The sequence below is a fragment of the Theropithecus gelada genome, chromosome 4 (genome assembly GCF_003255815.1).
Source record: "Theropithecus gelada isolate Dixy chromosome 4, Tgel_1.0, whole genome shotgun sequence".
Taxonomy (NCBI): domain Eukaryota; kingdom Metazoa; phylum Chordata; class Mammalia; order Primates; family Cercopithecidae; genus Theropithecus; species Theropithecus gelada.
Window position 1 is genome coordinate 148,095,213 of NC_037671.1, and position 12,424 is coordinate 148,107,636.

At 37.3% G+C, this 12,424-nt stretch overlaps 1 protein-coding gene across 2 annotated transcripts in view; it reads right to left on the bottom strand.

The window, feature by feature from the left end:
* Nucleotides 1-12,424, bottom strand: part of TRDN (triadin) — a 129,965-nt gene that overhangs the window by 45,324 nt on the left and 72,217 nt on the right. For both annotated transcript variants that reach the window (XM_025382981.1, XM_025382982.1), the window contains exons 3-4: nucleotides 1,747-1,905; nucleotides 635-667 (exon numbers count right to left, since the gene is read on the bottom strand). In XM_025382981.1, coding sequence (XP_025238766.1) covers nucleotides 635-667; nucleotides 1,747-1,905 — 192 coding nt within the window. The remainder of the gene's footprint in view (nucleotides 1-634; nucleotides 668-1,746; nucleotides 1,906-12,424) is intronic.

Consider the following 12,424-nt stretch of genomic DNA (forward strand, 5'->3'; position numbering starts at 1 on the left):
TTTTTCTTTTTTTTTTTTTTTTTTTTTTTTGAGACGGAGTCTCGCTTTGTCACCCAGGCTGGAGTGCAGTGGCGCGATCTCCGCTCACTGCAAGCTCCGCCTCCCGGGTTCACGCCATTCTCCTGCCTCAGCCTCCGAGTAGCTGGGACTACAGGCGCCGCCACCTCGCCCGGCTAGTTTTTTGTATTTTTAGTAGAGACGGGGTTTCACCGTGTTAGCCAGGATGGTCTCGATCTCCTGACCTCGTGATCCACCCGCCTCGGCCTCCCAAAGTGCTGGGATTACAGGCGTGAGCCACCGCGCCCGGCTTTCTGGGCTATTTCTAAGGCTACAGAGTTCTCCCCTCATTCCTCAAATTCCAGCTCATATCGGTCTGTATATAAATGAATCCATACAATCTACTGAAGAAGGTATTTTAAAAATAATCATCAGAAAAATAGTGAGACCACCTTCATTGGAAAAGAAATTGAGTATATTTTTTTACTGACTATAAATCTTGACCTAATTATTAAACAAAACCTTCATATTAAAATAAATTAAGCCTACAACTCAAGTAAAATATATCTGAACCATGCTGAAAATTGATATTACCATAAGAGAAAAAGAATTATTATCAAAGGTGAGAACAACAAACCTTTTTTTCTCAAGGGAGGCTCCTCTACTTCTCCTAGACCAAGATTGAAACAAAAAATTAGAAAATATTTTAACATAGAATAAGACATCATTATTTCCCCCTTTCTTTGTTCATTTAAAAAAACTATTAGTTTTAACAATCATAGTCTTTACATTACTTTGCTTCCCAAATTCCAGTTTTTAAGTATAAACTTTGTTTATATACATTTATATAAGATTGTTTCATTTTTATGAATTCAATAAAATTACGGCAGTGATCCAAATTATACATTATAGGTTATAAATCATGTTAATTTCAATTCTCTATTGTTCGTCTTGTACTCTTACTGGGGCCAAAACAAATATAAATTCAGGAAAAGTTATAAAAGTACTCTAATAATAAAAGCATTCCTGGTAGTCAAGGCTGAATACATGATTTCTGATGACTAAGACTGATCCTAAAAAATGTTATCTAATAGATGGAATCATAATGCTTTGTTTTTTTCATACACATTCAATGGTAGTTTTTATGTGGTTTGAGTTGGCTATTTCCTTTTATTCATTAATATATATAAGAGAGCACATAGGTTAGTTGCATAATTGTTAGGACATTTAGAATGTGCCCTTCTATTCTACACCACCATTTGGTTCAATAAATTTACTCTTTTGATTGTACTTTTAGTAAGATTGCTTTCTGCTATTTGACTATAAATATGACACATGTGTATAAAACACTTACATGTATTTTTAGTTTTACTGTTTTTATTTTAATCTTCCTAGAGATAAACTTGAAAAATAACTACTATTTTTTCCAAAGAATCATATAAATGTGAGTTTGTATTGTGGTTTTATAGTAGTGCATAATGAGACTCTCTTTGCTGTAATGCTACATTAATATTAGCATTTAATGTTGACATCTTTACCATACTGGCAGATAAGCTATAAGATAAAAATCAAATAAAGACCAATTTACTGTGTTTGGCAGCCTGTTGATATGCTTTTAGCAGTGGGAAGTGTATACATTTTGTTTTAGCTTGACCCAAGGGCTCATTTGAATGTAAACTGAGGCAAGCCACTATAATACATATCTAATATTGGTCCTAGCAGTTAGATATATCTCTATGTTCTTTGTACCTTTATCAGTGTCTTCGTCACCATCATCTTCTTCATCAGCTTCAGATGAGATTATGTCGGATAACAAAGAAAAGAAGCCATAGATCCAGTCCGTGGTTTCCTCCACAGCATCATGTACAAGTTTTAAAGGATCCGAGCCAATCTTGGCAATAGAGCTTGCTAAAAGTAATAAAAAAAAAAAAAAAAAAGAAAGAAAGAAAAAAATTACAATCATTTCCAAAGAACTTAAGAAAAGCTGTTTTTACTGATTTGTTCTTTTGACACAATGAATATGTCAATTTCAACATTCTAAATATCTCCTGGCTACAATTTTTTGCTCAGAAATAGAAACTTTATCTTGCTGTAATATACATGCATGCCAAGAAAGAAAATGCCCTTGGGAAGTTTATAATCCAAATAAGAGTTAACACAGGAAAAAAATTAGGCGTGAATTAAAATAATGTGTATTTATGTTACCCAGATTGCAAATAAACGCTGTGTTAGGGATGTTCAGGAATGGAAGAAATCATTTCGGCCCATATTGTAGGGGACAGCATTATAGAAAAGATGACTCTGTAAGTTTTCAGACAAATAACAAGTTCTGCAAGTTGACTAAGGTAGTTGTGGCAAAATTAAGACTGATAGGCCCATTTATTCTAATTTGTGATACCACAGGAAGAATCTGGAGTAGTCAAGTTAGTGATCATATCAAGCTCTAGTTGGAATAGATTGTATTTATCTGTTAGTCATCCCTGTACATTAAATTAAAAAGTATTCGAACTGCTAGTAACTTCAATGGATGGAATCTATAAGTCTTCCCTTTTCTATGTCCTAGGAGATATAAAATGTTTGTGAAATGAAAGATTGAATCATAAAATGTGCAAGTAAATGATTAGGAATTTCCAAAATTTTGTTTTTCCAATCATATGAAAACTGCTCTGAAGAGGCAAACATAGCCTTTAGGATGTGATTACAGAGGTGATCTATCTAGAAATATGGTATAAATTATCTCTGATTTTTTATCCATCTGTAATTAAATTTTAGAGCTATGTTTTCCTTAATTTTAAAAACTATTTTAGCTTTTCAGAGATTCTTCTCTGTTTGACATATTTAAGAGATGAGAATTATATCAATGTATTATATTATCTAAAGGTTAAGTACATAAAATTAGACTTTTACTCTGATTGACATAGGAAGTCATTGGAAGATTTGAGCAGAAAGATGAAGTGATTTGACTTCCTTTGCTGTGTTGAAGACTGAAAGGGTGCCAGGCTGGAAACAGGAAGACAAATATGAAGCCAACTGAAATAATCCAAGAGAAAGATGATGGTGATTTCTATCAGGGTGGTAACAGTGTGTGTGGTGAGACGCAATTAGATTCTGAATGTATTTCAAAGAGAGAATTAATAGTAGATGCTTCCAGTGTGGTTGTGATGTGACAGAAAGAAATTCAGGATAACTTCTAGGTTTTTGGTGTGAGAAACTGGAAGGAAGGAAATGCTCTGAGCTGGGGGAGGACTGGAGAGAAACAAGATTCTTGTTGGGTGCGAGTGGGGTTGGGAGTAGAAAAGTAGCTGAGTTTTAGACTTTCAAAATTTGAGTTGCCTATTAGATACTTATATCAAGATGTAGACATTTGTATAATGCAATGTGATGTAGAAAAGAGGAGTTCTACCTGAAAACAGAAACTTAAGAATCCAACAGAAGACAGAAGGTATCAAAGCCATAACAATGAGTGAGATCACCAAGGAAGTTGACCCAGAGACACTTAAACAAATGTCAGGGAGATAAGTCAGAGAGATAGGAAGAAGGCTGCAATGGATTCTGAGGGGACATGACGGAGAGAGTGACAGGCAGAGCAGGAGTGAGCAAGAGAGAGAGAGAGGAAGAAGGAACCAAGAAGGTATAATTCAGTAGAGACAGTGAGTATATTTTTCTGTCTATGACAGAGATTGAGTAATACTGGAAGAGGAACTAGGATCATAGTGAGTCTTTCTGTTTATACCACTGTTCAAATAGGAAGAATGTACCATGGTTTATACTGATGGGAAGATCTCATAGAGATGGGAAAATTATATGAAAGAGAGTATTTCTGGGGAAATTTTTTAATTTTTAATTTTATATTCCATTCTGAGGGATTTGTGGAGCACACAGACCATTCAGTGACCCCCGGTATAAAATGCTGCTCTCTGGGAAGCCTGTCTCCATGATTCATTGATAACGTATTTTCACTCTTTGCACCCCATTTTACTACATTCCTGAGTGTTTCATGTGAGCAAGAAATGGCCATTTGAATGGTGAGATTAAACCTTAGACAAAGGAAATGAAATATAATTTTATAATTGCAATTGAGGATTTTAAAAGAATCATATGTAAGGAACTGGATTGTTCTGGCACCATTAAAGGCCTTTTTAGCACTGGTATATTTTATACCTAATGGAAAAATCTGCAAATGAGATTTTTATGATGAGAATAGATTGAGACTATTTCTCCATTTCCCTTCTTTCTAAGTGTTAACTGAAGAGCTTAACAATAAAATCCAACAAAATTGAAATCAGTTTAATTATGCTTATGCTTAAATGCACTATATGTACTTTGCAGACATATATATATTGCCTGGCTCTAAAATAGTCAAAGCAGGCTATTTTTATGAAGTTATCATTGCTAGCTTGAGATCAGCTTCTGATTTTCTGATTTTCAGCCATGTGGACCACTTTTTCCAAAACCTAAATACACACACACACACACACACACACACACTCTCTTAAATAAGACAGTAGTCCTGAAGTTGATTCTTATTATCTCTTTCAGACCTCACATCCAAATTTAGATCATATCAATGGAAAAAAAAATTATTCAATGCAAACTAAAATTTTATTGATGTCTTTTTTTAAGGAGATACTTAGGTAATTTTACTTTCTTAGCTTTCATGTTTCCCTAAGTTTAATTGCATACATGACAGTGATGATCATCTTAAAAATAATAGTCAGACACCATTATAAAAACTTTACATGTATTAACTCACATTTTCTTCTCAATAACCCAGTGACGTAGGTATATTATTTTCTACCTTTTTGTAAAACATAGGAAAACTAAGGCACAGTTAATTTAAATAAGATGCCTCAGGTTACATAGCTAGTAAGTGATGGAGCCACATTTTACACCCATTTTAGGTCACCAAAACAAGATTCTTAACTATTGTGCTATACGCTGTCAAAACAAAAAGCATAAAATCACAATTGATTCTAGGGTCATGTTTGGGATGGGGAGATTTTAGAAGGGGTTTTCTTGCTCTTAAAAGGAAGAACAAAGACTTTACTGCATGGGAACAAAAAAGCTTGCAGCTGCTGCAGTCATCTTGTAACCATGAGAACAGTAGCTGGCTCTTTGAGAAAGGCAAGGATTAAAACTGGAAAAAAAAAAAAAAAAATGAGTCCACGATGACATTGCTAAGGCCTTGAAGTATCCAATGTTGAAATCACCGTACCTTCAGCACTTCTGTTATATGAGATAAGAAATGTTTCTCAGTGTTCAAGTCATTCTTAATTGTATCCAAGTTTTCTTACAGAAAAATATACCACTGAATGCCGGGAAAACTGCTTTAGGTTACTTGTGGTCAGTAATTGGATTCTTGGCACTGATGAAAGAGTGCCAAGAGAGACAAGAGAGGCCAAGAAAAGTTTAAAGTTAAATAAGATTTTTGTTTGTCCTCTGGTTTTGAAGCTAAGCTATGCACATACTTAAGTTTCTAAATGGGGCTATACAAGAAAAATAATCATTTTCTCAGCTTCCCTTCTAAAAAATCAAGTCCATAGTTTCACTGTTATCTTTGGCCATCAGTCTCAGAGTCTGTAGGTAATATTTGACCCTTCTTTATTTTTCATATCCTGAGAAACATCAGCAAACAATGGTTACAAGCTTGGGCTCTGAGTTCAGACTGATAGCATTCAAGTTCAAGCTTCCTACCCAGTGCTGTGCCAACTATACTGAAACAAAAGAAGAAACAGTAATAATCATTCTTCCTTTATTTAAAATGTTGATATTTTTGTCATCATAGATTTTTGCATTAATTTTGAAAATTTAAATTCTGCATGAAAATATTATTTATTTCAATTTTTGAGTGTTTTGGAGGACTCCAATTTTGCACCCATGGTACTTTGCTCACTTTTCTCTAGTCCTGGTACTTCCCCAACCTATTAGCTCTATGATATTGAGAAGACTAACTTTTGCCACATCTATAAAAGTTAGCAATGCCTTGCTTTTCCAAAGTCACTATTCTAAATCAAGACCTCAACCCTCTAGTGCCTGTTATTCCTGTATTCAACCTCTCTGTACTCCAATTTGTAACATATTCAGTTAGTGGGAAAAAGGATAAAGTACTCTGTGCTTCCATTTGCTGAACCATAAAATGACAATAAAAATAAGACTGCATAAGGATCTTATGCGTAATACATGAGATAATATAGACACTTCAAATGGTACAATGCCTGGTAATTAGTAAACATCAATGTGAAGAAATAAGCGAGATTGTCTGTTGAATGACCAAAAGTTCTTCTGAGCTTGCTAGCTGGAACTAATAGCTTCCCCTCCCCTCAACAAGGAGGCCTGTGTTCATCTCAATTTCTCCCAAAGTCTTCAAGTGCTACACAACTGGTGTTTCCAGTATTTCCTGATGCACTTGGCACCTAAACTCTGACTGCACAGCACTCAAACTCAAATGATTAACCCCAACCTTAATGCTACCCTCATGCTTTCCTTCAAAGGAAAGAACAACTAAGAGGTGGAGTCTCTAGATTTGCCCATCTGCATCTGTCTGAGCCACTCCACAGGAAGGCAAGAAAACAAGGGTCCCAGGAATCTTCTGCCCTTCTGCCCATGACTCTGCTTGCACCAGATAGCACTTATTGGTGTTCACTGAAGCACAGTATACATAAACTTTTTGGTGTAAAGCATGTGTATTTGTCCGTTTTCACACTGCTGATAAAGAGACACCCGAGACTGGGTAATTTATAAAGATAAAGAGTTATAATGGACTCACAGTTCCACGTTGCTGAGGAGGCCTCACAGTCATGATGGAAGGTGAAAGGCATATCTTATATGGCAGCCAGCAAGAGAAAATGAGAGCCAAGTGAAAGGGGAAAGCCCTTATAAAACCATCACATCTCGGGAGACTTATTCACTACCACAAGAACAGTATGGGGGAAACTGCCCCCTGTGATTCAATTATCTCCCACTGGGTCCCTCCCACAACATGTGGGAATTATGGGAGCTATAATTCAAGATGATATTTGGGTGGGGCACTACCAAACGATATCAGCATATAGAGCAGATCATATGATTTAATAAATGTTAGATAATTATCAGTTTAAATTTCATGATCATTTAACTCAAACATACAACAACACTCCATAAATGCAGGTTGCTGTAAATATTAGCATGAGATCACTTAGTCACTGCGCCCTCATAGCCAAGCTTGGTAAGGTCCATGAAATCCAAAGACTGTTTTCATTGGAACTCATGAAAGAACTAATGCTTGCCCCTGACCTCCCAGAAAATATTCAGATCCAAATATTTGGAACTAAATTGAGGTAAGGGTTTTTTATAATGTCATGAATGCTACCCAAACCAGGAACAAGTAAACTTGGTATATGTTGCTGTATGTACCTTCTGTATGGTAGTACTCAGTATGAGGTTGGCTAAACAAAACAGAGATTTCTCTTTTACAATAATTATTGAGCACTGATTATGTACAATATTCTAAGTGTAATATATAATTGATATCTACATGGTTCTAATTTTGGCATGTGAGGAAAGTTATTTCAAAATACATACAGATAATTTTCTAGACCTAAAGAAATAATTTTAAGTGACTAGTTTTTCTCCCTTTCTGCAAATATGTATATGAATACTTTTGCTTCTGATGGTGAAATTTTTATCAAGTTAAGAAAAATTTTAGCAAATTATGTATCATTTAATATGCCCTGAGTTACATGTCATTTTTTGCTTAAATTCCTGTGAAATTACTTAGTCTTTGTCTTGAAGGTAAACAAATTTCCTCAGAACTTTCCCAGTGCCAAATGAAACTTCAGATGTGTTTCCCCATTCTCAACCCACAGCCTCAGATGAGAAGAAAGGAAAAACAGATAGGAAAACAAAACAAAAATGTTTTTTAAAATCTGAAGTGGTGGGTCGGTATATGCATAAAACAATGCTGTCTCCACTAAGTTAATAGGTTTCTTAGACTCAGAAATGTAGCTCAGAGAATACAAAGGCTTATGAAACAGTTTGGGCTCAAGGTCTGGCATTATTTGTAATAGTCAACTATTTCCTAAGGATGTAGGGTAGAAATGCTAATTTAATTTATTTCTAAGCAGAATTCATTGGAAACAAAAAGCATTCATAGTGAATTTAATAGTCTTCTGAGACTTTCGGTCCTGGAGTTTCCAGCATCAACAATACTAGGCACAGGTATTTATGAATAAAAAAAATATGTGCCCATACATTCACAGTGAAATTTGGTGTCTTCATTGACTTGATGTTTACTCAAGACGTTGTACTTTAGAGCTTTTTAAGTCCAAACAATTTCTCATAAATTGGGCCACTTGTTCTTGGTATGTTTGGTTGACTTCGATGATGTTAGAACTGCCATTTTTAATTATTGTCATCACAGGGGAAGGGGTTTCAACCTCTTAGAGCCAAATGCCTTTTTTTCTCCCATGAATTTATTGCTTTCTTATTTTCTGTTTTATTTCAAATTGAAAGTAAAGACAAAATTAGAGACATAAGTAAAACATCCAAAAACGTTTATTGCAACACCTTTATTCCTCTGTATTTAACCCCTAAGATGAGTTTATATCCTGCCAGTGGAGGTTTCTAAATGTATAGTACCGGAATTACACATTTTCCTATTATTTTTTTCTTGAAAAATGCAGGAAGGATGGCTATATTTGTATAAATTGCTTCAGTTCCAGAAGCAACACTTGATATTTGGCATCTGATAAGCCACTTTTGTTGTAACCAAAATAGTAATAATTTATAGTCCTAAAACCATGTTTTAAAAATAGATTTTCCACACAGAAGCATTTTAAGAGAGGCTCATTTTTTGAGATCCTCTTTTTATATTCACTTATATTGACTCTTTAAAATTATTTATACTAAAGGATTAATTCAGGAAGACCTGGCTAACTGATAGCAATTTGAGAGGAGCAAAGGTAAAAATAATAATGAAACGCAGAGGTGGAAGCCAATGAAAATTGAATCCAGTTACTGTGCTATATTCTTTGCATTTGATCATTTTGTTTACAGTATATAAGATCCTCACATGGACAAAAATGCAGAATAAAAGCTATGCTGTAAAATTTTCTTGAAACTAAATATGTACATTAAAATGAATTTATTTAACTTTATGATTTAGCAAGATATAGAAATGTTGAATAATTTGATTTCAGAATGAGTAATCAGATTGTGAAATAAATTATGAGATGCTTCAATGCAGCACCTTTCAGATGCTTTTGTAAAGAGAAAAGTACAAGGAAACCTCATTTTCATATATTTAAATGCCTTACTTTAAAAATAAGTGAATATTTTGCTATTGCCATACTTAGGAATAAATGTTCTATCTTAAAAATAGAACATTTAAATAGTTGTATACAGTCATCTGAACAATAAATCAAAATTATGTAAGTGATTTAACTTCAAAATTAAGTGTCTGAATAGATTTTCATTCAGTGAGATTTTTAACATAGAGACCATATACATAGACTGAAATTCTCTGGAGTCTCTTATCTTTACTCTCAATGAACACTCCTCAAAACATGATGACATTAAAAGTTGAGTTAATACAAACACCACATGTTCTCACTCATAGGTGTGAATTGAACAATGAGAACACTTGGACACAGGAAGGGAACATCACACACCGGGCCCTGTCGTGGGGTTGGGGGAGGGTGGAGGGATAACATTAGGAGATATACCTAATGTAAATGATGAGTTAGCGGGTGCAGCACACCAACATGTTTTGAGGAGTGTTCATGTGCACAACGTGCAGGTTTGTTACATATGTATACATGTGACGTTGTGCACATGTACTCTAGAACTTAAAGTATAATAAAAAAAATTGGGTTAATAAAATACCCATAGTGCTTCTAATATTAACCTCACTTGGAGGATTGATTTTACAAAAATTCTAATTGCAATGTAATTTTTTCCTCTTCTTTTTTCCTGTTCAGTCTCTCTTTCTTTCCTCCTCTTTCTCTTCCTCCTCCTCTTCCGTCTTCCTTCTTTCTTCTTCTTCTTCTTTTTCTTTTCTCTCTCTCTCTAACTCTCACTCATTCTCTCTCCTTATGACTTCTGGATAATACCAATATTAGACTAAAATGACCAGTCTGTCCCTCTCCTTTAGTGAGTTCTATGATCTAAATGTCTATGCCCCCACAAAAATCCATATGTTGACATCCAAATACCAAAGTGATAGTGTCAGGCCTCTGAGCCCAAGCTAAGCCATCACATCCCATGTGACCTGCACATACACATCCAGATGGCCAGTTCCTGCCTTAACTGATGACATTCCACTACAAAAGAAGTGAAAATGGCCGGTCCCTGCCTTAACTGATGACATTACCTTGTGAAATTCCTTCTCCTGGCTCATCTTGGCTCAAAAGCTCCCCACCAAGCACCTCATGACCCCCACCCCTGCCCACCAGAGAACAACCGCCCTTTGACTATAATTTTCCTTTACCTACCCAAATCTTATAAAATGGCCCCACCCCATCTGCCTTCCCTGACTCTCTTTTCAGACTCAGCCTGCCTGCACCCAGGTGAAATAAACAGCCTTGTTGCTCACACAAAGCCTGTTTGGTGGTCTCTTCCCACGGACGTGAGTGAAATGTGAAATTTGGTGCTGTGACTCAGATCGGGGACCTCCCTTGAGATCAATCCCCTATCCTGTTACTGTTTGCTCCATGAAAAAGATCCACCTACGACCTCTGGTCTTCAGACTAACCAGTCCAAGGAACATCTCACCAATTTTAAATCGGGTAAGCGGCCTCTTTTTACTCTCTTCTCCAACCTCTCTCACTATCCTTCAACCTCTTTCTCCTTTCAATCTTGGCGCCACACTCCAATCTCTCCCTTCTCTTAATTTCAGTTCCTTTCCTTTTCTGGTAGAGACAAAGGAGATGTGTTTTATCCGTGAACCCAAAACTCTGGCGCCGGTCATGGACTCAGGAGGACAGTCTTCCCTTGATGTTTAATCACGCGGGGACACCTGCTTGATTATTCACCCACGTTTCAGAGGTGTCTGACCACGCGGGGACGCCTGCCTTGGTCCTTCACCGTTAGCGTCAAGCACCGCCTTTCTGGGGGGCAAGCACCCCCCAACCCCTTCTCTCTGTGTCTCTACCCCTTCTCCACTTTCCTGGGGGGGTAAGCACCCTCCACCCCTTCTCTCCGTGTCTCTATTCTCTCTTTCCTCTGGACTTGCCTCCTTCACTATGGGCAACTTTCCACCCTCCATTCCTCCCTCTTCTCCCTTAGCCTTTGTTCTCAAAGACTTAAAACCTCTTCAACTCACATCTGACCTAAAACCTAATGCCTTCTTTTCTTCTTCAATGCCACTTGACCCCAATACAAACTAGACAGTTGTTCTAACGAGCCAGAAAATGGCACTTTCGGTTTTTCTATCCTACAAGACCTAAATAATTCTTGTCATAAAATGGGCAAGTGGTCTGAGGTGCCCGACATACAGGCACTCTTTTACATATCAGTCCCTCCCTAGTCTCTGTTCCCAATGCAACTCTTCCCAAATCTTCCTTCTTTTCCTCCTGCCTGTCCCCTCAGTCCCAACCCCAAGCGTCTCTGAGTCTTTCCTCTTTCCAATCTTCCTTTTATACAGACCCGTCTGACCTCTCCCCTCCTCCGCAGGCTGCTCATCGCCAGGCCAAGCTAGGTGTCAATTCTTCCTCAGCCTCCACTCCTCTACCCTATAATCCTTTTATCACCGCCCCTTCTCACACCTGATCTGGCTTACAGTTTTGTTCCACGACTATCCCTCCCCCACCTGCCCAGCAATTTCCTCTTAAAAAGGTGGCTGGAGCTAAAGGCACAATCAAGGTTAATGCTCCTTTTTCTTTATCCCTAATCAGTTAGTGTTTACGCTCTTTTTCATCAAATATGAAAAACCCAGCCCAGTTCATGGCTCGTTTGGCAGCAACCCCGAGACGCTTTACAGCCCTAGACCCTAAAAGGTCAATAGGCTGTCTTAATATACATTTTATTACCCAATCTGCTCCCAATATTAAATAAAACTCCAAAAATTAAATTCCAGCCCTCGAACCCCACAACAGGGGGTTCAATTCACAACCTTGCCTTCAAGCAATGCATTTCTGAGTTGCAATTCCTTGCCTCCACTGTGAGACAAACCTCAGCCACATCTCCAGCACACAAGAGCTCCAAATGCCTGAACCACAGCTGCCAGGGGTTCCTCCAGAACCTCCTCCCCCAGGAGCTTGCTTATAAGTGCCAGAAATCTGGCCACTGGGCCAAGGAATGCCTGCAGCCCCAGATTCCTTCTAAACCATGTCCCATCTGTGCAGGACCCCACTGGAAATCAGACTGGCCAACTCACCTGGCAACCACTCCCAAAGCCCCTGGAATTCTGGCCCAAGGCTCTCAGACTCCTTCCCAGATCTTCTTGGCTTAG